This window comes from Hibiscus syriacus, unplaced genomic scaffold, assembly GCF_006381635.1.
Source record: "Hibiscus syriacus cultivar Baekdansim isolate YM2019G1 unplaced genomic scaffold, ASM638163v2 tig00111834_pilon, whole genome shotgun sequence".
Lineage (NCBI taxonomy): Eukaryota > Viridiplantae > Streptophyta > Magnoliopsida > Malvales > Malvaceae > Hibiscus > Hibiscus syriacus.
The window spans coordinates 1,751,728-1,775,822 of NW_024063192.1; the positions used below are offsets into that span (position 1 = coordinate 1,751,728).

At 37.3% G+C, this 24,095-nt stretch overlaps 3 protein-coding genes across 5 annotated transcripts; all 3 read right to left on the bottom strand.

Annotated features, from left to right (window-relative positions):
* Positions 1 to 364: 364 nt before the first annotated feature.
* Positions 365 to 2,207, bottom strand: LOC120171578 (probable WRKY transcription factor 9). The gene is made up of 5 exons (XM_039179253.1): positions 2,010 to 2,207; positions 1,718 to 1,855; positions 1,251 to 1,577; positions 958 to 1,071; positions 365 to 877 (listed from the first exon to the last, which is right to left on the bottom strand). Exons 1-5 carry the CDS (start codon positions 2,205 to 2,207, stop codon positions 365 to 367), a joined length of 1,290 nt encoding a protein of 429 aa, XP_039035184.1.
* A 2,478-nt stretch (positions 2,208 to 4,685) lies between these two features.
* Positions 4,686 to 9,098, bottom strand: LOC120171434. Of its 3 annotated transcripts, XM_039179139.1 has the most exons (4): positions 9,002 to 9,098; positions 8,514 to 8,581; positions 8,346 to 8,414; positions 4,686 to 5,815 (listed from the first exon to the last, which is right to left on the bottom strand). In XM_039179139.1, the coding sequence occupies exons 3-4, from the start codon at positions 8,387 to 8,389 to the stop codon at positions 4,747 to 4,749; spliced, it is 1,113 nt and encodes a 370-aa protein (XP_039035070.1). In that variant the 5' UTR covers positions 8,390 to 8,414; positions 8,514 to 8,581; positions 9,002 to 9,098; the 3' UTR covers positions 4,686 to 4,746. The 3 variants fall into 3 exon arrangements, with proteins under 3 accessions (XP_039035070.1, XP_039035071.1, XP_039035072.1); XM_039179140.1 differs by lacking the exon at positions 8,346 to 8,414 and having other exon boundaries at positions 9,002 to 9,097; XM_039179141.1 differs by lacking the exon at positions 8,346 to 8,414 and having other exon boundaries at positions 8,514 to 8,584; positions 9,006 to 9,091.
* A 1,565-nt stretch (positions 9,099 to 10,663) lies between these two features.
* LOC120171432 (transmembrane protein 87B-like) lies at positions 10,664 to 13,857 on the bottom strand. The gene is made up of 5 exons (XM_039179138.1): positions 13,521 to 13,857; positions 12,144 to 13,080; positions 11,944 to 12,039; positions 11,656 to 11,792; positions 10,664 to 11,011 (listed from the first exon to the last, which is right to left on the bottom strand). The coding sequence occupies exons 1-4, from the start codon at positions 13,736 to 13,738 to the stop codon at positions 11,712 to 11,714; spliced, it is 1,332 nt and encodes a 443-aa protein (XP_039035069.1). The 5' UTR covers positions 13,739 to 13,857; the 3' UTR covers positions 10,664 to 11,011; positions 11,656 to 11,711.
* Between the last annotated feature and the right edge of the window lie 10,238 nt (positions 13,858 to 24,095).

Genomic DNA, 24,095 nt, shown 5'->3' on the forward strand with positions numbered 1-24,095 from the left:
ATGATATTATTCTTAGCATTATAATGTTAATTTTATTTATTTTGTTTTGAAATTTTTTATAATTTCATGTATTCTCATATAATATCGGACCACTAGTAATTTATAGTCAATTATAATAAAATTCTTTTTTCTATTTTCTTATACAGGCTTGTGTATTCTTATTTTTTTTACTATTATTATTTTTGAGGTTATTTTTAGCAATTATAAAAATATATACGAGAATTCCCTACTATATATAATTCGTCAATAATAAAGCTTTCTTTTTCATTTCAGTTAACAAATGTATATAGTATGTAGAAGTACATAAACCTTATATCAAAGCTATAAACAAAGTATAGCCCAAATGACAATCTTTGAGTGACATCTAAGGAGAAGGCTGAATGTGTTTATGAGATGCAGTGTAAGATTGAAGTACCCAATTGTTGGTTTTAGGGCTCCCACTCTCTATCTCCCTACCACCAGACATTGAAGAAGATGAAGAGGCGATAGGAATAGGCTGAGTTGCTGCATGGGTTTCCTTGTTTATCAGAGACGGAATGGCAGCTGCAACAGCAACCCTAAATTTAGGATCCGAAGTAATCGCAGTAACATTTCCACCATTGTTGGATGCTGAAAGCTTGCTTGGCATCCAAGGAAAAGCCGTTGGCAACGGCAACGGCAACGGCATGTGATAGTTAATAAAATGAGGGTTTTGGTGAAGGAGGGATGCCCGACTGAAGCTCGGGATGCCATCCGGATTGCTCGAATCGAGTAAAGTAAAGGAACTTTCTGCTGAAGCTGTTGCGGCCATGGCGGTTGCACCGACTGGGAGTGGATGATTGTGGCTTCCTTCGTATGTTGTAATCAGAATCGACATGTCTTCTTGGCATCGCTGCACCTAAATCAACAATAATCTTAGCATAAGAAAGCTGCAATATATATATGTATGTATGGATGTATTGAAAGATGTAGTAGTACTTGTTTCCTGACTGGGCAACCTGGAGCTACTGTGCATCGATAGTATGCTCGAGGGCAAGGGTTTGCTTTAGCGATTTTCTGACCATATTTCCTCCATTGACACCCGTCATTCATCTGCATAATATGCAACCTTAGAAACACTCGTATCCGTTACTCGTATTCGAAATATGCGAAAAATATATATAATTTTTTTTATCATACTCGTATCAGACACTTCCATATTCGAGTACCCTCAAATGTATGTCGTAGTAAACATAGCTATGAACTGCGTATTAATATATTCATTGACTTACCGTGGCAGTTTGACATCTTGCTCTAATGGAAACCCTAGCTTTCCTATTTGGTGAAGAAACAGCATGGCTTGCTGTGATCGCAGACAACTGGCTTGGATGAAGCTTGTTTTGCACTGAAGCAAGATTTGGGGTTTCATGGTTCTCTTCTTCCTCGCTTTCTCGTTGACCAGAACCGGTTTTTAGCCTTAAAGACAACCCTAGTTCTTCTTCATCCTCTTCATCTCCTAATGGAAACGACCCATGTTTCTGCAGATTTTTGACAATACTCGAGTTCCCTTGAATTGTCTGGTGTTCATCTCCATGGAGTGAGAGAAAGATCCGAGGGTCCTTAATATATCAAATTACAGATCACAAATTTTTGCGACTAAATATGGATCAAAACAAAATTCGATTCATAAACTCTATCATTTGAATTGATGATAAATCAATAAAGAAAATCAAATGAAATATATATTCATAATCAATACCTCCTGGTGATTGTTTTGCTGAACCACGGCAAATTTCATCTGAAGATCATAGTAATCCTGCATAGTTTTCTCAACCACTTCCCTCAACACTTTATTTTCTTCTTTCACGCGATTCATCTCCTTTCGTAGCACAGAAAACTGGTACATACATATGTATGTGTACGTAAATGTAAACAAATTGTGGGAAAAGAGACCAACCTTGATTGAGTTTAGTGACAGAGATTTCCGAAACCGGATATGAACTGACTCGACTCGAAATATAATTAAGAAGACGATAAAGAGAAGTACGTACCTCTTGGGTGTTCCGGTTATCTTGCAAGGAGATATCCGACGGTGCACCGTCTTCAACTTCACCTATGGCAGCCATTGATGCATCTTCTTTATCTGCAAAATCCAAAGCTTCTTTCCCATTTTGATTATCATCAAGCTCTTGCATCTTGGAATCCTTTGCTTCTTCCTTCTCTATTTTCAAGGACAGATCAATCTCCATTTTGCGTGTGTGTGTGTGATCTGATTACATTAATTTATGTATTATGTAAAGGCTGTGCTGCATTAAAGACATCAAAGTCAATTTCCTCGTCGGAAAGATGCGTATTATTACGATATTAGATAATATAATAGGATGCATCTAACCTTTGACTTTAATTCAATCCTTAATTAACCTCCTAGTTAATTAAGAGATTATATATAATTAATAAAGTATTGTCACTGACTTGGGGCATCCCCACCGTCCCCCACCCCTATGTTTTATTATTTAATTTGGACCATTTTCTAAAGAGGAAAAGACGGACCTACCCCTACATAGTCTGATTTTCTTACAAGCGGTTAGTTTGTCTTCCAAACCAGTAATAACGGAATTAGAATTGGATTTGAAATTTTGAGTTTCAATAATTACAGTAATAGAGTATGTGTTGTGGATAATAAAATTGTAATCACTTCATACTAATAAAAAAATTGATTTTATTGAGTGAGCCGGAAGATGGCTAGAATATTATTTTATTTAAACTAGAAAATTATCGAGTTAAAATATAATTTTGTTATTATTTAAATTTATCAGATCTCGTGGATGAAAAAACACGTCTAATAAAATAAATTTTTATTTAAAATTCAGTTTGAATATAGTTGGAGTTCGTATAATTTCCTAATATTGAGATATCTACTATTGTTTTAGGAGGAAAAGGAAAGTCATCCTTTTTCGACCGTGGAAAGGTAGCTTTGAAACAAAAATAAATGGTTGTCCCTTGTTCCCATATGTAATGGGGTAAGGGGGAGGTAAGATAGTAGGCTGCCCACAATACTAGGTTGAGAGCAGCTTCCATAGGAGACCTCCAAATTATGAAATACCTTCCATGGGACTCGATCCCACGACCTCAAGGTTAAGAACCTTGTGTCTACCAACTGAACTGGATGGTCATTTCAAAGGTAGCCTTTGGAACGAATCTCTAATATAATTAAACAGCGTTTTTCCCAACTTCTTTAGAGTTACAATTAATTATGAGGCCATTCTCAACGCTATTAAATGCATTTTATTTTTTAAATGAATAATTGTATTTCTACAACTAACTTAACGATACGAAAATTATTGTTGCAATAGCTTTTAAATATTTGAGCAATATCCCCTTAATAATAACTTAAATAAAAATAAGACAATTAGAGGGTAATTTTGATGCAATAATTATTATTATATTAATAAATATTTCTTTTGGCTTCTGAGAAAATTGAGAATTTGTAATTAAAAAATACCTTTTCACCCTATTAAAATTTTAGCTGGTTAATTTTTTTTATCACCATACTCCTTAAATTTTAATCATGATTATTTTAAATAATTAAAATTTACAGGTTTAATATCAAAATAAGTTACTCATACGCCGTCGACCACCCAGTGACCGGTCACAGCTCTTACTATCATCTCAAAACCCAAAATTCTCAAATCCCTTAATTTAAATTTATAATCCCTAAAATCTCAAACACTCAAACCTTCAAATTCGAACATGATAATCGACCGTTTCACCGACCTTGACAGTCAGCTATTTGGTTGGTCGTTTGATCGGCCGTTTGGCCTTTGGCCATGGAAGGAGAGAGAAGGGGAGGGAAAAAGGGGGGAACACAAGAGAAAAAGGCCTTTGGCCGTTTGTTTTTTTTAAATAATATTTTTATTTTAAAAAAAATTAAAATTTTAAAATTCTAAGATTGTGACATGTGTCACTTAACAGGATTTTATAACGACTGTTGCGATCGCGGCACCTAAATAAGTAACGTTTGTAGCATTAGGCACCTGGATGAATCAAAAAATAGATTAATCACCTATTCGAGATTTTGGGTACAATTTAGGCACTTATTTTGGTATTAAACCAAATTTATAAGACGGTCGTGGATCTTGCTTTATCTTTTAGTCCAATTAATGATGTTCATTAGGAGCGTAGTATTTTTCTTCTTTACCGTTTCGTGCTTTGTTTAATCACACGATTAAAAGATTCAAATACAGCACTAAAACGGTAAATTGTATATCATTATCACTTTATTACTCGAAAATATAACTTGCACAAATATCCAAAGGAAAGAAAGGCAAAAACCAACAGATGGAATGTCTGAATCATTAAAGGGCACATTTCATTGGACCCCAAAAATACAATTAAATGTAAACTTTGCATTTGAAGACTTCTCAATCTGTGCAGTATTCCTCAACCAGTGGAAAGGCCTGAGGTTTATTTTTGACAATACAAGTCTACATACAAAATGATAGATGATTAGCAAATGTTAACTGAACAAATTACATGTTTTCCAACTAAACACAAGGAAAAGGAATTATGAATTATGAATACACCACAACAATAACAAATGAAAAACATCCTCCTAGTTCCACCATTTACTTTCCCAGCCAACCTTGTGAGATGTCACCTAAAATGAATGAGATCGTAAATCACTGCGTATTCAAGGTCTATTCTTTTGTGCTTTTACCTTTTTCTTCCTAACACTATGAGATGTGTAACATTTCCCATTTCTCCTCCTTTTATAGGTACAAATTTGATCTATAATTGACTGTTGGTGGCTTCTCTTCGTCTACGCCTTCTACCCGGACTTCGTAAAAGTCTTCCATGCTGGCGAAGGCGGCTAACCAAAGAAATATCACCACCATTGTCCTCATCGTCATCTTGACCAGAGAAACCCGGATCCCCAGCAAGAGAGGTGCGGTGAATACCAACAGCATCCTCATCTGCTGCATGTGTAGGTTGCCTTGGTTGTCTACCAAGGTCAGTGTTACCTGATGGCCCAAACGCATGCAACAGAAGGAAAAAGTTTACGAAGTTACTACTTTCTAAGCCTACTTCAAAACTTCCATTCCCCTCTGCCGGATCTTCATCAAGATCGTCCTCTTCATCTGTCTCGAAACCACGATGATTTCCTTCTATGACATAATCCCCGAAAACCATTGCCCCTGGCATGGCTGACCTTATCGTGCTGATTACATCCTCTCTCTCACGCTCCCGTTCAAGACTTCTCCATTTCTGTTCAAGAGAAGGATCCACTTCGCGTGGCCTTGCACAAGGATGATCTGCTTTCATGTGTTTCCTTAGTTCCTTAAAAGTCCCAACAAAGGTGCAGTCATCCTGCATGCAGCTTCTCTTTTTAGCATTTAAATATTCCCTTGCAGATTCCACCACAGTCCATCCTTTCACTTGACCCCTGCAAAGTGGACATGCAATTCCCGTCACTTCACACTTATCGACCCCTGGTGCTAGAATTGGATTGTCAATGGAACTACGCAAAGATTCATCATGATTAGAAGGGACTGCTTTAGTGTAGAACTTCTTGTACTGGTCAAGGCAGTTTGAATATCGAAAGCTAGTTCCACACATGTAGGGATGGCAACCCTTGTCATGAGATGAACAGAGAAGAAGAACAGCATTATGAGGGCACTCCATGCAAACGGAACATGTTACATCCTCCCAATCTTTCTTATCCAAAGGTTTGGAACATTTCTTGTGGTATAAATCACCAGAGATCCCTTGTCGATGTGAGGGCAATGAGTATGGAGTTGACCTGATTTTCCGGAAAGTAGTTCTACGCTGTCCTTTGCTTCCTTTTGCCATTTGCAAACTACACCTCAAAACAATATTGCCAACCAAAAAATCTCATGACAGTAGAAATGATATAAATCAACATATAATGGTAAAAACATATCAATTACTCAGTATGCTTGTAATTTTTCTAAAACTAATGATAACTTGAAGCCTATAAAACACAAAATCTAAACTGTAGTTTCCAAGACGGTTTAGAAAGAAACCCTTTGTAGTTTCCAAAACTGGGTTTTATTCTGTTTGAGGATATCCAAGGAGTTGTGAAACGCATTGTGCATGCTCATGGTAATATCTCTCTTACAAACTATACAACCAGCAATGTCCTAACTTGAAATCTAAAAAAGTATAGAAATAACCCTTACAAGAACAATGAGATACAATTGAGGCAACAGTTGCCCAGAGTTTCTCTTTTACACATACAAATGCAGACAGACACATTTCTTTATTGTTCTCTCTCTTTTTGTCCCCAAACCAGGCAATCTTTATCAAAACTAAAAGAGGGTACAGGGATAAGAGGAGGCTCCACATTCCCAAACTTGATAGAGCAGTCTATCTAAAGATACATCAAAACTGGCATGCAACCTTAATTAAAATAAAAAAGCTGCCTTACTTGCAAGCAACATTTTGGCTACTAAATTGATCACAGAAACTGATAATAAACAGACAACAAATGATACTCAGCTGTTAACACTAAGTACTTCATGCCGCAATACATAAGATAAGTGGTAAATCCTATTCGAATCTTACAATGCCAATTACAAGCCAACCATTAGCAAATCTATCAAAGAAAATGTTACATTATACCCTTATCCGCTTCTTTATTACAATAATATGCCTTTTTCTAATAATGTTTTAATTGAGACAAAATTTTAACACTTGGGGAACCAAATCAAGGCTAGAAGGGGTGTAAATCCATATTTCGAAACCACAAGCTATTCTCAACACCATTTGGAAAAAAAACCTTCGTGTGCTCACAAGCTAATTGCCACCAAACCTATCAAAAAAGTTTGGCTACATTATACTCTTATCCTCGCTCATAGTCACATGGATTGCGGTACGCTCCGGTACGGGAACATGGAACGGGATCGCAATTCGCTAGGTCCCTAAAATTCGGTATGAGGGGGGTAGACTCATTTCGGATCGCTTCGGTACGATGCACCATATAAATTGGTACGATGTACCAGTTTCTTAGGTTGCTATTTTTCTACAAATTTTATAAGTAACTGCAACACTTCAAATATCTTAGAGTAACTTCAATACTATAGATTTCATTCAGTAACTTCAATACTTCAAAGTTCAAAACAAATTACATAAACTCATAAAGTCATGAATAAACTTGAAACTTTAAAAGACATGATAAAACTAATAAAACAAAGCAGGAAAAGAAATAAAAAACAAAAACTCAACCGGCACAAACTCTTAATTACGTGACTTGGATCGTTTGACATAATAATAATAATAATAAAAACAAAATTCAATCTAATAAAATATAGTTTTAACATAAAAGTTACTTTTATACTAAAAAACAAACCAGGCTCTTTGTCTTCCAACTTCCATTTTCAATTTATCTCTTATTTTGCCATCTATCTCTCTCTCTAAATCCCTTCATGTCTCCTTTCTGGTTTCTCTTCTCTCCATAATCGAAGATGCGTGAGATCCTTCACATTTAAGGTGGCCAGTGCGGCAACCAAATCGGAGCCCAGTGAGATCCTTCATTTATCCTTTCTGGTTTTTCTTCTCTCCAGAACGATGAATCGATGGCTTCAAATCGCGATTTGAACATCAATTGGGTCGATTGGATGGTCAACTTTGGATCGTAGAAGCTTTCGTACCGAATCGCGATTTTGGAACGACCCGGAACGCGTTCATACTGCGTTTTGGATCAGAGCGTATAGTACGTAGATCGTGGGAACTCTAGCGATTTATGTAACTATGTCCTCTCTATTACACTTATATGCCCTTTTCTAGTTATGAAATGTTTTTAATTGAAACACAAATGTCTAATATTTAGGAACCTAATTGAGGCTAGAAGGGCTGTAAATCCTCATTTCCAAGCCAAAAGTTATACTCACACCATCATCAAGAAACAAAACCTCCCCGTTCTCACGAACTGACTGTGACCAAATCTTATCAAAAAATTTAGCTACGTTATACCCTCATCATCTTCTTTATTACACTGATATGCCCTTTTCTAATAATGAGATGATTATAAACGAGACACATTTCTAACATTTAAGGAACCAAAACAAGGAGGCTAAGAGGGGTGTATGTAAATCTTCATTTCCAAGCCACAATATATTTTCTAGCCATCAGGAAACAAGTCCTCCCTGTGGTCATTATGCTTGAAAATTGCCAGAGAACAATCCACCAATGACTTGATATTGAAGTTATTTTTTTTTAAATCTAATAATACCAAAATTAGAGATCCCTGAACCATAGACAAAATGACAATCCAGTATGCACTTGATAAAAATTCACATCCATGTTCTCATTATACAAGTGAATTAAATCTATCGTTAAAAAAATAAACAAGTCAATCAAATCATCACCAGAAAAGAAACCCCTTGATCAATTGACATCCGTGTTTCAACATCCACGTGAATTAGATGAAGATTATCCTTCATTGAACATCGCAAAAAGAACAACCCAATCAATGGGCGACCCAAGTATGAAGGGACAATTCATAATTTAGAAGGATGAATTTCAAAGAACCTTACCTGTTTTCGAAAATTACCGGGGAAATCTAGATCGAGATAACGAGTTAGTTGACGATACCAATTCTAATCTGATAAAAGAACACCCAGAATTAATATATTTCTTTATACAGATAGATAAACTTAAAAGAATCCAAACAACATGCTTTTATCGATATATTCACGCGATAATGCAATTAATTATCTGATTAAATAATCAGAGGTTAACATGAAACTACAATTCTACCCATATGGGACTTTCAGACTTGAACCATCTAAGATCTACAATTATCGAATTCTATATTTAATTCAACAAATAAAAGACAAAAAAGAAGGATATTGGAAGTGTTTAAGATCAAATTTATTTTTATTTTAAAAGGAAAAAATCATAAGAAAAAACTTCAAAGCTCAAAAATTTGAAAAAAGTTTCTTATATTCTTTTCTTCTCTGATGAGGTTAATTAAAAGCTCGAAAAATCGACGGGAAAAGCAAAGATAAAGCAACGGACTTACCGGGGGAAATGATATTGAAAAGTTGGAAATAAAATTAGGGATAGAAAACGAGAGCGAGGGGAATTTACGGTTTTGTTTTTAGCGACGAAATCGATGGATTGAAAGATGGGGAGTGACAAACTATATTTTCCAGAGAACGGATAAGAGTCGCGTAGAAATGGTTCGACGACTCCGAATCAGAATCCGGGTCGGGTCAATGGATGGCGGTTTCACTCGACTTTAGCAGGTAATGTATTCCACGCGCCAAGTTTTCAAAGAAAAGACGTGCGGGATTATGTTTAGGTGCTTGTGCTTGTACTTGTGCTTGTGCTTGATAGAGACACGTTTGGATGTTTTGAATATCACACTTTCGCAAGATGTAGTTGCGGTTTACGTGCAATTTGGAGAAGTTGTTAAAAGACGCGCCGTTTATTGGGGGCTCAAAGTAGACGGCGCAAGCCTCGTTGGCTGTTCACGCACTGTCATGAAAAAAAGGAAGTAACCAACGGTTCACGTGCCTATGACAGTTGAGTAAAGTGGACGGCTTTATGCTTCGCCGTCCATCGTGGTTGCTTTTCTGTATTCCAAACTGTAAAAATTGTTTTTACATCTTAATTAATTGGTAAGTTCTTTTCTGAAATTAATAAATTAAGATTTATTTCAGGGATGCAATTACGAATAAAATCGAAGTAAATTTGAAATCGTCATCTTAAATAATTATTTTTTATTGTTTTGATGTTAAATTCCTTTACCCGAGATATAATATGGTTCAATTCCGTTCTAAATTTATATGAAACTCTTAAAATCTGAATAAGCGATAGAATTAATCAAATTATTTATTGTTAGTTTGATCAGTTCATCAATAATTAGATAAAAAGTTATATAAACGGCTGAAAATGTCGTTTTCATCTAAATTTAACTGTCCCTTATTCTCATATATAATAGGATAAGGGGAGGTAGGATAGTAGCCTGCCCCCAACGCCAGGTTGAGAACAGTTTCCGTGAGAAACCTCCGAATTATAAAATGCCCTCCATGTCCGAAAGAATCATCAATTTCTAATTCAACCCGTTAAATATTTTAGTTTCTTATTCATGATGTGAGGTGTTCTATTTTTTTTATGTAATGACGGAAAACTAGCAAATGATTAGAATAAAACAGTAGTTAATACACTTTATCAAGACTATACGCAAAAGGACCATTTTGCCTTGTTATTTTGGAAGAGCAAACTGCATTCTGAAGTATAGGACAGTGAGTTCAATAGTAATTTTCCCCAAATCAAATGCAAGTTCTCCACAATTAGAGGTATGATGGAGTGATAAGCAACTTATGCTGATGAAACTACTCAAGTTGGCAAACGTACAAGTTTTAAACTATTGATGTCAAACGGAAAATGGAACAAGAGGACTACTTAAATATGGTGATATGCAAGAATGCGAATATCCTTCTAATTTTATACCCGGCACCAATGCATAGGATCATGTCTCTATCATGTAATCGAAATTTCAGATCACACAGCTAACATTTTTACAATAAGGGAGAAACATCAAGGTTACAACACCCAAACTCATCATGCATCGAGATGTCAATTCGGTTTACCTGTTTTATTCTCTAAAGCTAAGCTACAATGTGTGCCCGACTAAGATGCCTTTTCCTCATGTACAATTAAAGAATGCTACAAAATGTGGACAAAATACCAAGAGACCTGCCAGTTCTTTATATATAGCAGAAGGTAGAAGTAAACAAAGGTCAACATATTAGGTAACACATTTGTGCCCTTTGCAAGTTAATTCGAATAATCAATTGCTCCGAGGATAGTGTGCTTATCTTTGCGTGGGCTCTGATCATGGTGGATTGACAGATTTTACTCCCTCTTCCCCTCTTCTGAGTCATCTTCCTCTTCCGAGATGCTGGCATTTCCATTCTTTTGCTCCTGCTTGACTAAACTCACTTCCCCGTTTGACTGCCCCCTGGTTAGTGATTGAGCTTCTTCATCATTGAGTTCCTCCCCCACATCTTCCGAGTAAGCATATCTGAGGACAATTACTACTGTTGAGTATGTTTCAGAAAAAAGAAGTGGCAAAAATTGAGGGCCTGTCTATGAATGCTGATTCTAACTTCAAAAGGTTACTGAGGGCCACAAAGTTCATTCCCTTAGGTGACATTCCATTTAAGCATTTTTTTAAATTGAGAGAAAGGAGGTGCATGAGATAGAACCTTCATTCAAACCAAACTCTTGGGCTCCTGAAGAAAAAGAGTCTCATTAGATCTTGTCTCTTCAATTGTGGTTGTTTTAGTCTATATGGTTGTAGGTGTTGCTTTTAATTTGTATTATGTTCTGTTTTATTCCTACTGCTGGTGGTGTAATTAGAAGTAAGGTGATTTGACTGTGGCTTTGGATGAGGTCATATGAGGTTAAGGTGTTTGTTGTAATGGTGTACATCACCATGAGAGGATATTCCGTGGTATCTTTTGTATCGTGTATTTTATCAATAATATTTGAGGTACTCTTTTCTTCCTTCCAATGTTCGTTAACATACCTTTAGTATGTGAATGAATACGAAGGGAGTTTTTAATGAGACCTCCAACTTCTATCAAAAAAAAAATTGAGAGAAAGGAAAAGAGGTTAAGGCTATTCAACTGTCACAGATAAACCGTTTGCAGGAGTAAAACGCACCGTTGGGAGCTTTGAGATGGAGCCCAAAGGTAGCAAATAACACATAGGAGTACAAATTAAAGTATGTCCCAGAAAGCTGTGATGATCCAAGCACTCTGCCATCTCTCATTGAATGGATCTGTTGCTTTGAAATATATCTGTAATACCGAACAAGTCAAACCCGCCATTTTTAAAGTACAATAGAAACCCGTCTTTCTCACATATTAATTTACAAATGTCAGTCATTGATCCATGAATTATGGCATTAAAATTCCAACCAAGAAAGAAATAAAAATCGACAAAACATACCTCGTAAGTTATCCATGCAACTGAAGCAATCACAGCCACAGCTAGTGCGTTTGAGAATTTCCTATAGAGGTCTAACTTTACTAATATTCTCTTTGCCTGGATGAAAAAAATGAAATTGAAAAGAATAACCACAATTATCCCAAAGGAAAAACTTAACATCTCAAATCATTCAATCAGAAACAAAGAAAATTACGAAATACATGTAACTGCTCTAGTGTTTTTGAAAGAGATGTAAAAATCCATAATATCAAAAATGCATCCAGGAACGCATCAGGCAGGGCTAGGAAGAGCCTTGCTCTTCCCGATATATCATTGACGGTCCCTACATGCTCGGTAATGTCCAGTAACTCAGATGCCAAAAAGTAAGTAGCTCCAATAAGAAGCACCTTTGAGGTAAGACCACCTAAAGTCGGGAGTACAACACCATAGCCCATAGAAACTGAAAGTATAAGAAGTCGAGATAGTGTTTTCTTTATAGCTCCAAATGTTACAACCCAAGCTGTAATCACAACGGGTCTCATTCCTGTTTTATTGAAATTTGAATAATCAAGATACCAAAACATCATTTCAAACAACCCCAGACCAATTACAGCAGCGATGCAGTGCTGAAGTTGTAGGATATCTTCCCAAAACCTCACGTATTGCCAGAACCAAATGGCACCAAGCAACAAATAAGCAAGTGCCATGTACACATAGAACTTCATCAATGGAGCCATTCTCCCGGGTAAATAACCATCAGGATTCTTCCATACTGTCTTACCATTCATAACTGTTCCCTTGAGTTTCGGATCACATGCAATAAAAAACAAATTATACATCCCGGTTTTCTGGATGGGAACCTTTGTGTTGTCCATATGTGTCAATAAATTGTTCCCACTGAACTGAATATTTAAAACAATAGGCCAATTAATCTCGGTTGTAGAAGGTATCCTAATTACTTCGCCTTGCTTGCAACCTTCCAGCTTAGCAAGATCAGGGGTGCAACATATTGACCTCTGCCCACCATAAGCTGAACCGCCAATATTGTTTCTATCAGGAACCTCGAAGATCACCGCTTGTATCAACCCGGTAATACGTTCCATCTCAGAGTGTTCATCTGCAGCATCTTGGGTCCTCCAAAAAGTGATATTTTCAAACCTATATTAAAATTACAATTATGGCAATGGATTTTGAAACTTGAACCATTAATTCAGCAACTAAAATTCAAGTTTTACTAATGGATGGACATAGTTATTTTACATCTACAGCTACACAATTTCCGAATTGCAAATTTAGATCTGCTCATATAATCATTTCAACTTCAATGTACGATTAACAAATGTACAATTTAGAAAGTCCATTTCGTAATTTCCAAAGAGAGAAAAAAATGAACAATAATGCTTCTTCCATTGATCCTCTAAGCTCTCTAGACTAGCATGGCTTTGATACTAAATCTGCAAACGCGACAAGCGTCAATGACTTGACTTTCTAACGCAGATCTAATCCAAAATCCATAAAACAACGCCACATTTTAAATTCAAAAAGAAAAGAAAAAAGAATCACATTCTTAAGTAGATGAAATATTTCGGTGATTTTACCGAATAAAAGAGAGGCCGTCGGTGGAGGATTTTTCGGAGGAAAGAGAAACTTCGAGGCCTTCGCTACCACCGGGGAGAAGGTAAGCATTGCCGACTTCATTGAAGACTTGTTTCTGGTAGATGTGGATGGAAGCATCGATCGATGTTAATAGAGTTGATAATATAAGGAATATTAAAATACCTTTGGATTTAAATGGTATCCGGAAAGCGAAATCCATGGCGAAGAATTTGGCGTACTAGTCTTCGGCCCTGACCGGAGATAAAATAGATCGGCAAATTTGAGGGAGCGAAGGAGAGTGAGTGAGATCGAAGCTATGGCTTAAAAGCAAAAGAAGTAAAACGTAGCCTTACACTGTCGGTGTGAGGGAAATGCGTTAACGCGCCAAGAAACACGTGTGTCGTTGGTTGATTTATTTTATATTAATTTATTGACATTTTGATTTTCATCATTTTACGTTAAATAAATGAGAAAATAATTTCGGTGACCAAAAATCACATATAATATACTATTTTAACTAATTTTTTCCGGATTTGTCAAAATGACCAACAAAATCGCAATGTGATCGCTAATTCGCAACGCGATCTCCATTATCGTAAATTCGCGTTGCATTTTCGCAATGCGATAGTTGAAAATCGCGTTGCGATGGTCTACAGTATCGTTGCGATTTTCCCAATTCGCAATGCGAATAAGTAAATCGCAACGCGAATTGGGAAAATCGCAATGCGAATAAGTAAATCGCAACGCGAATTGGGAAAATCGCAATGCGATACTGACTATCGCAACGCGATACTGACTTTCGCAACGCGATAATACATAATAGCAATGCGATTTTCAAAGCGCCATTAGTATCCTGGCCAAGTATTTTATTTTTAAATTCCAAACACGAATATTAATATATTAGAACACTGAACTGTCCACAGTATATCCCGTAATCGCAACTCATAACCTAAAACCTAAAATCACAACTCAGTCCTATCTCCATCTCTCACTCTCTCACCCATCTCCGACGAAATCCGTCCCCATCTCCGGCGAAATCCATCTATCTCCATCTCTCAGAGCCACCCTCACAATCAGAAATGGAAAATCAACCAAATCAACCAACGAGGGTTAGTTTTTTTAATTATTTTCTTTTTGAAATTTTTGCATTATTATTAGGTTTTTCATATTGAAATTGATGATAAGTTTACTAGTAATTTCAATAATAGATTAATCATTTCACTTAGATTGCTTATTAAATCAACCGAGAATCGCAACGCGAAATGCAAATCGCAACGCGATTTTAGTTTCGCGTTGTGATTCTCTCGTTGCGATAGTCGAATTCGCGTTGCGATTTTCATTTTCGTGTTGCGATTTTCATTTTCAGAAACTATTCTTCTTCTGCAAATTGAAACTTGAATGAATTGCATTACTTTAACCAAAAAACAAAGACAAATACGAAATTCACAGTGTTGCATATTTAAGTTTGAAGAATAAACTACTACTATTTATGTTTATTATTTTTTTTGGTATATCTTCACAGTGTAGTTTTTGGTATATCTAATTTAGTATGTTTATTGTTTTTGTAGAACTTTTATTCGACTCAATTGACCTTGAGAAATAAAGTCAGCCTGGCCAAAACAATTGCGTCGAAGCTTTCACCTGCACAAAGAAAAATGTTTGAGGATACATGCTTCGGGCCATGGCTGAAAGTACAACATCCCGGTGGAGATGCGATGTTGACACACCTGTTTCTTTAAACCATGACTAGCGATCTACCAGAGACTATACAACGTCGTGATGAAGAGATATGGTTTGATTTTCCACCGGCGTATACGTGTTTTGGGCGGGAGGAGTTTTGCTTAATCACCGGTCTACGCTTCGGACACGATGATGTAGGTCGGTACACTAGACACATTACCCGCCCATCATGGCTATCCCGGGTTTTTCCTGAGCTGGAGAGGCCGAGTCTACACGTAGAAGACCTGACAAGATTTTTGAATAATAAAGATGGTTTTACTCGGATGGATGACGTCGACGTTGTCCGAGTATGCCTTCTAATTCTTTTGCATGCCGGCTTTTTAGGCAGAGAGGCCAGACAACCTATTCCAAATGATCTAATCAAATTGGTAGAAGACCTAAATGCGTGGAACCTGTTTCCGTGGGGCTCGTATTTATGGAAAGCTACATGGAATAAGTTATCGTCTACCTTGGATGATCGAAAAAGTTTGCATGGCGATGGTTCCAAATACACTTTGATAGGCTTTATTTGGGCCTTTAAGGTAAGAATTTTTATATGATGTTTCCAAAATTATAAGTAATTATTTAACAATTACTAATGTTTGTTATTATATTGTTTGTAGATTTGGATATTTGAGGCCTTTCCCGCCATGAAGACATATGCAATAAAAACTTCAAATGATATTCCCAGGGCTATTTCCTGGAAGAGGAAACGGACCTTGCAATGGGAAGATTTACTACGGTATACGACAATAAATAATGTAAGTTAACATAAATACTACCATATGTTTATAAACAAGTTATTACTAGTACACGTTTAACTTTGTTTGAGCTTTTATATTATTAGGAGGCCAACACTCCTCTACAGAGGCTGACACCCACGGAAGCTGAGCTTGCCACTGATTGGTGGCAAGCTAGTAAGCGTTTTTTTGATGGAACGGTTGATGAGCAGCCTCCACTTCGGGAGCCATCACCTCGCCCAGAGCTATCACCTCACCCAGAGCCATCATCTTATCGACCCGGCTATACACCTCCACAACGACAGCCATCACCTATTCTGTCACATCATCGAGCCTCTTCTCCACCATCACCGCAAGATAGGCGACCGGCAAAGATGCCACGACGTTTATCTCCCTGTTCTCCACCTCCACCTCAACGGGATGAGTTAGGGGAGTTACGTGATGAGGTCAATGCCTTGCGTGAGGAGGTCGGTACTTTACGCAAAGACGATGGTGCATGGCGTGTTGAGGTGTCTACATTACGCGGTGAGGTAGCCGCTCTACGTGAGATGGTAGCATCGTTGCAGAATGAGGTTCATACTCTACGCAACGAGGTAAATTTAATATTTGCCAATACTGCTAGTTTGAAACATATTTGTCTTTGTTTAATATCATGTCTGTTTATTTACTGATTTATGTATTAATTTTTTTTAGCGGCCCGATAAGGTGGATGCTTTACGTCGGGTTTTCCTTGCACGACGGAGTTCACGCATCAGACGGCGTGGGCATGCTATTACGTCTCCGTTCACCCCAATGGTGCGAAGACTCCGCAAGAAGAAGCCCGACTCACCGGTCATCCCTCAAGAGTCCCCTCCAATCGTTCAAGAGGCCCCTATTCTCCCTCAAGATTCCCCCCCACCGTTCAAGAGGCCACTGTCATCGTTGAAGAGGTCCCTCCCACCATTCCAGAGCCCGATTCACATGGGGTAATATATCGAAGTATTGAGAAACCCCCACCGGTTCCGGACATGATGGATGAGAGTTGGCTCTTGTATGAGTTACCGGCTAGTACCCTTCCGGTATCTGAAGTGGAGAGGAGAAAACTACCGGAAACAATTGTGGATAATACCCTTTGGGCTAAGACCGCAGTTGATTTTTATCTACATGAGCGGAGCCAAGGGTGTTACACTGACATCAGCAACCTCAACGATGAAATGTTTTTGTTGCTTGATCGGTCTTGGTGGGGTGTGCTATTAGGGGTTGAAGACAGTGGCTATTTGGATGGGGAGGTAAGTCTTATATTTGTCTTATATATGATTTTGATTAATTTGTTTAAAATTAATGTAATTCACTAATATATGTATTTTTTGTAAAACAGCATATCGATGCGTGGGTGTCACGTCTACTAATAATAAGGAAGCTTAGGAAAATAAAAAAAATTCGCTATATACAATAATGCCGACGGCTTTTCACGCAGTTCACTTGAAGAATCAACGAGATGAATCATTTTTGTTGGGCAATGGACAAGCTAAACTTTATCCTCCATGGTGGGAGGTCGATAAGGTTAGTGTTTATTTTTTAAATTTTTTAAAGGTGTTCATAAATAAGTGCGCAAATAAATGAATTATTACTTATGATCGCAGGTGTTTATCCCTGTTTTGGAACGTCGTCATTGGCTTCTCGTCCAACTTCAGCTCCCATCCCTGAAGATAATAGTGTATGACAGCATGATCAATTACATATCACTGTCTGATTTGAGAGATATTTTCAAGGGATGGAGCTCTCATTTGGCTAAATTCTTGGATGGGATTAAGTATTGGAGTCATTCTAGACACAAGAAGCCAAAGAAGTTCAATGTCACAGTTTTCAGAGACGAGACTGCGCCACAGCAATCGCCGGGAGCCAGAGGGGATTGTGGTCCTCTCGTATGCCTTTGCTTGGCGCGTTTGACGACGGGAAGCACAGTGTTTTTACCTCCCACCGATAGAGATAGAGCTGCAGTAGGCTTGTGGTTTCGGCATTATATGGCTAGAGCAATATATTCGAGACGTTGCCTACATGCATCCGCGTTATGAAAGTGTCCATTGTTAATTGGTAAGTCAAATGCAAGTTTTGTTAACATATATACTCCTTTTGGTTTGAAAATGTTTGGTTAAGTACCTAGAATTCAATAATTTGTTGTTTGTAGGTTTTAGATGTGTAGGAAGTCTTGTTTGAGCAAATGTTTGGTTTATACAGGTTAATCCTTAAGTGAGCTGCGTGAAATGGATGTACTGGGTCACAAAGTTATTGATTCATTGATTCAATAATTGATGAAGAAATAAGAATTATTATTATTTTTTGATTGTTTACTTGATTTGTAAAAGATGATTTGTAAATGTTGATTTGTTTAATTGATGTGTACATAATTTGTGTTGAAATGTAATAGTTGATTTGTTGATTTTCAATCTGCTTTATATTGAAGGAAAAACATACTATCGCAACGCAAAATGGCTATCGCAACGAGAAAATCGCAATGCGAAATGAAAATCGCAACGAGAAAATCGCAATGCGATTTTCATTTCGCATTGCGATTTTCTCGTTGCGATAGCCATTTTCGCGTTGCGATAGTCAAATGAATGTCTAATAAGTGATAACATCTGAACAGATCATAGCAATGTTCAAACTCAAGTTACTAATACATGCCTAACTGAAAATGTTAAAAGTGCACACATAATGCAAGTTTTGTTAACATATATACTCCTTTTGGTTTGAAAATGTTTGGTTAAATACCTAGAATTCAATAATTGTTAAAAGTTTATACATGTTAATCCTCGTTGCCTTTTTCATTTCGCATTGCGATTCTATCGTTGCGATTTGCATTTCGCATTGCGATGGTCAAATGATTGCCTTTCGCAACGCGATTCTGACTTTCGCAACGAGATAATACAGAATCGCAATGCGAGTTTCAAAGTTCGCAACAGGTTTTAGTTTCGCAAGCCAAATTTTTTGTGTATATATATACGCAGCAGCAACAACTCATAACCTAAATCCCTAAATCGCAACTCATTTCATTTCCATCTATCACTCTCTCCGGCGACATCCGTTCCAATATCCAACGACATCCTTCCCCATCCGGCAACAGGTCTTAGTTTCGCATCTCGTTTGTTTAGTTACAATCATGAAATCATCTAATGTTGATCATGTTTGGATAGATTTGTGTTTTGGAGGGTCATGGAAGAATGTTCATGGTGTTTTACAATATATGCCTTTACCCATGAATCTTCAACTAAAACTATCATTAAAGAAGTTAACTTATGAAACCCTAATGTTACGTGTTTCAAAGAAATTGAATTTAGAGCCCCTAAGTGGATTTAGGCTATCTTATCAGAGAAATGGTAAAGTTTATTTGTTAACCGACAATGAAGATGTTGAACGATTCATTGCTTACATTAATGTTTCAAGTGATGATGTTACATTGTATGTTGTTGAACCTAGAAGTACTATTGTTGGGTCAGTAGCGGGTAGTAATCAACTAAGTGGGTCTCAAAACCCACAGCCTTTCTCTAATCCAAATCCAAATCAACTTTCAGCACCAAATTCCAGTTTTCGTATTGACCAATTATACGATGATGAGCCAAGAGAAAAAATTGTGAGTACTAGTCAGTATTCGAAATTTGATCTTGGTCAATACCCGGACTTTGATATTGGTCAATACACGGATTTTGATGATGTTTCAGAAGAAGAAACAGACCCTGCGTGTAATGATTTTGATATTGGTCAATACTCGAATTTTGATGATGAAACACCCGTTGCCGAGGAAGATGTTGTTGATGATAATGAGGAGGAAATTACAACTGTGAATGAACATGTTGAACATCCATTCTGTAATTCATATAATCCTGAAGAAGAAAAAGAAGAAGAAAAAGTCCCCGAAGAAAAGAAAATGCCACGGGAGTATAACTGGAATGCCAGAATTACTTCAGTTACCGGAAGAAGAGTTGGCAAAGAAAGCAGTTGATTGTTACACAAAAGTTATTCGTATCAAGAAAGATGATTGTTTTGATACAAAGGAAGACTTGAAGATAGCTTTGTATACGAAATGTGTGGAAGATGGCTATCAACTAAAAGTTAACAAATCAAGCAAAGATCGTTTCGAAACAAGGTGTATGATTGACAAAAACTGTACGTGGCGTATGATTGCAAAGAGGATAAAAGATTGCACAATGTTTCAAGTTAGGACTTTTATTGATAAACATACATGTTCAAGAACCCAAGTTTTTCCTCACCATAGACAGACAAACAAAAAGGTGTTGGGTGGTTTTCTGGCTGAGTTAATGTTTTTGAATGGCAGGGTATATCGGGGACATGAAATTATGACTGACATGAATGCTCGGTTCAAGATTAGTATATCATATTCTTAAGCTTGGAGAGCCAAATGTTATGCCTTGGAATTGTTGAGGGGGTCGCCAGAAGCATCGTTTGCCCAACTGTCGGCTTATTGTCACAATTTAAAGCTGAAAAATCCTGGGTCGATAACTCATATCAAAACAGATAGAGATGGACGCTTTGAGTTGCTGTTTATCGCCATTGGTGCTGTGGTTAGTAAATCAATATAATTCTGTTGACTCATTTCTGTTAGTTACATGCATTTCACATTTAAATGATTATATTTCTTGTGTATATTATTTTGTAGATTCGTTCGTTTATTACTTGCATGCGCCCAGTTATTATAGTTGACGGAGCACATTTGAAAGGTCGATACCTTGGAGTAAACTTATTAGCAGTAGCCATGGATGCTAACAATGAGATATTGCCAATAGCTTACGGGGTTGGCAAATCTGAAACCTCTGATTCATGGACATAGTTTATAGGGCATCTTAGGGATTGCATAGGTCCTATTAGCAATCTGACAATCATATCCGATAGGGCAAACTCAATTGACAACGCTGTTAGAAGGTGTTTCCCAGATGCTTTTCATGGACTTTGTGGTTTTCATTTGTATAGAAATCTAAAATCAAGGTCTGCTGGTATAAAAAAGCACAAATGGACATACTGGAATGCTGTAAAGGCTTATCGGGAAGTGGATTTCAATAAGCATATAAACTGTTTAAGACGTGTTTGTGCTCAAACACTAGAAGATGTCGGGTTTGAAAGATGGTCAAGAGTACATCAACTTGGAGCAAGATATGGTTTCATGACGTCTAATAGTGCAGAATCAATTAACGCTCTAAGTCGTCATTCCCGGAAATTACCCATTACTATGTTAATGGAGTTTTTTCGAGCCTCTATTCAACAGTGGTACTACAAGAAAAGAAACCATGCAGGTATTATTTCTTTGAATTCGTAACTTATCATATATTTTACTAAGTATTATTTATTTAAATTTACAGGAACATTGGAACATCGTGTTACACCATGGACTGAAAAAAGATAACGAAACGTGTTGTGAAGTCAACGTCATGGAGAGTTGAACCATGTTCAAACACTTTGTTTGAAGTACTGGATAATAACTTAAATGGGCTTGTTGATCTAAATGCAAGGACGTGTAGTTGTATGAAATGGCAAACATCTGGTTATCCATGTGGCCATGTTATAAAAGTTGCTCTTCATCTAAACCAAGATGATTCAAGAACATACGCTATGGATTGCTACACTACAGAAGTATATCGACAGACTTATGCCGAGATTGTCTACCCTATTTCACATCCTTATGAGTGGGACATACCAGATAACTTACAAACAGTTTTGCCACCAGCCATGGACAGAAGGCTACCTGGCCGACCAAAAAGTCACGATCGTATACCGTCTAAGGGTGAAGAGAAGAAGAGATCGACATGTAGTCGGTGCAAGGAAAGTGGTCATACAAGGTTGACATGTGGATCACCAGTGCCATCACAATCATCTTTTCCTCTACCAAAATATGGATCATCATCAAAATCCAAAGCTCATATGGTGTCAAGAAAAAGGCAATCAAAATCGCAATCATCTTTAAAATCCCAATCACAACTGGCTTTACCTTTTGGGACTGTTAACTTAGGTGATTTTTAAATGCAAACGTTGTATTATGTAGGTTTTATGTGTGAACTTTTAACATTTTCAGTTAGGCATGTATTAGTAACTTGAGTTTGAAAATTGCTATGATTTGTTCCAGTTGTTATCACTTAATAGGCAATCATCTTAATGTCTATCGCAACGCGGAAATTACTATCGCAATGCGAAATGAAAATTGCAACGAGAGAATCGCAATGCGAAATGAAAATCGCAACGCTAATTTCGCAATACGAAATGAAAATCGCAACGAGGGAATCGCAATGCGAAATGAAAATCGCAACGCGAATTTAATTTCGCGATGCGATTTTCATTTTCGCGTTGCGATTCTCTCATTGCGATTTTCATTTCGCATTGCGATAGTACTTTTTGCCTTCAACATAATGCAGATTGAAATCAACAAAATCAACCATTACATTTCAATCAATTAAACAAGCACAAATAAGAATTATGTTAACATCAATTAAACAAATCAACTTTTACAAATCACCTTTTACAAATCAATTAAACAATAAAAAAATAAGCAATAATTATTAGAGAAAATAACACTTCTACTATTGAATCAACTTTTGCAGCCATACATCATTTTCACGCAGCTCACTTCTGAGATTAACCTGCATAAACCAAACATTTGCTCAAACAACACTTTCTACACATCTAAAACCTACAAACAGCAAATTATTGAATTCTAGGTACTTAACCAAACATTTTCAAACCACAAGCCTATAAACATACCAATTGTTTATGGACATTTTTATAACGCGGATGCAGGTAGGCAGCGTCTCGTATATATCGATCTAGCCATATAATGTCGAAACCACAAGCCTACTGCAGCTCTATCTATATCGGTGGGAGGTAGATACTTTATACTTCCTGTGATCAAACGGTCCAACGCCAAGCATACGAGAGGACCACAATCCCCTATGGGTCCTTTCGTTTGTTTTGGTGCGGTCTCGTCTCTGCTAACTGTAATATTGAGCTTCTTTGGCTTCTTGTTTCCAGAACGAGTCCAATAATTTATCGCATCCAAGTATTTAGCCAAATAAGAGCTCCATCCCTTAATAATATCTCTTAAATCAGCCAATGATATGTAATTTATCATGCTGTCATATACTATTGCCTTAAGGGATAGGATCTGAAGCTCGACGAGAAGCCAATGGTTACGTTCCAAAACAGGGATAAACACCTGCAATCATAAGTAATAATTCATTCATTTGCGCACTTATTTATGAATACCTTTAAACTCAATCTAAAATAAACACTAACCTTATCGACCTCCCACCATGCAAGATAAAGTTTAGCTTGTCCATTGCCCAACGCAAATGATTCATCTCGTTGATTCTTCAAGTGAACGGCGTTAAAAGACGTCGGCATAATTGTATACCGTGTATTTCTTTTATTTTCCTTAAGTTTCCTAATTATTAGAAGACGTGACACCCACGCATCGATATGCTGATTTAAGAAAAAAAACATATATTAGTAACTTACATAAATTTACAAAAAAAATAATCAAATGAAAATATAAGAAAAATATAAGACTTACCCCTCCATCGAAATAGCCATTGTCTTCGACCCCTAATAATACGCCCCACCAAGACCGATCAAGCAACAAATAGATATAATCATTGAGCTTGCATATGTCAGTGAAACACCCCTGGCTTCGCTCATGTAGATAAAAATCAACTGCGGTCTTAGCCCAAAGGGTGTTATCCAGAATTGTGTCCGGTAGTTGTTTCCTCTCCTCTTCAGATACCGGTATGGTACTGGCCGGTAACTCATACGAGAGCCAACTTGAATCCATCATGTCCGGCACGTCAGAGGGTTTCTCAAGAATCCTACATATGACGCCATGTGAATCGGGCTCTTGAATGGTGGGAGAGACCTCTTCAACGATGACAGTGGCCTCTTGAACGGTGGGAGGGGACTCTCGAGGAATGATAGGGGCCTCTTCAACGATAGGAGTGGACTCTTGAGGGATGATAGGCGAGTCGGGCTTCTTCTTGCGGTGTCTTCGCACTATTGGGGTATACGGAGACTTAATAGCACGTGCACGCCGTCTGATGCATGAACTCTGTCGTGCAAGAAAAACCCGACGTAAAGCATCCACCT

Excerpts from the sequence above, each read along its gene's own strand:
- LOC120171578 (XM_039179253.1), bottom strand. The coding sequence starts at position 2,207 with ATGGAGATTGATCTGTCCTTGAAAATAGAGAAGGAAGAAGCAAAGGAT. Across the intron at positions 1,856-2,009 it reads ATAACCGGAACACCCAAGAG|TTTTCTGTGCTACGAAAGGA; the intron begins GTACGTACTTCT and ends TGTATGTACCAG. Across the intron at positions 1,072-1,250 it reads CAAGATGTCAAACTGCCACG|ATGAATGACGGGTGTCAATG; the intron begins GTAAGTCAATGA and ends CATATTATGCAG.
- LOC120171432 (XM_039179138.1), bottom strand. The coding sequence starts at position 13,738 with ATGGATTTCGCTTTCCGGATACCATTTAAATCCAAAGGTATTTTAATA. Across the intron at positions 13,081-13,520 it reads GACGGCCTCTCTTTTATTCG|GTTTGAAAATATCACTTTTT; the intron begins GTAAAATCACCG and ends ATTTTAATATAG. Across the intron at positions 12,040-12,143 it reads AAACACTAGAGCAGTTACAT|GCAAAGAGAATATTAGTAAA; the intron begins GTATTTCGTAAT and ends TTTTTCATCCAG.
- LOC120171434 (XM_039179139.1), bottom strand. The coding sequence starts at position 8,389 with ATGTTGAAACACGGATGTCAATTGATCAAGGGGTTTCTTTTCTG. Across the intron at positions 5,816-8,345 it reads ATCAAGGGGTTTCTTTTCTG|TTTGCAAATGGCAAAAGGAA; the intron begins GTGATGATTTGA and ends TTTGAGGTGTAG.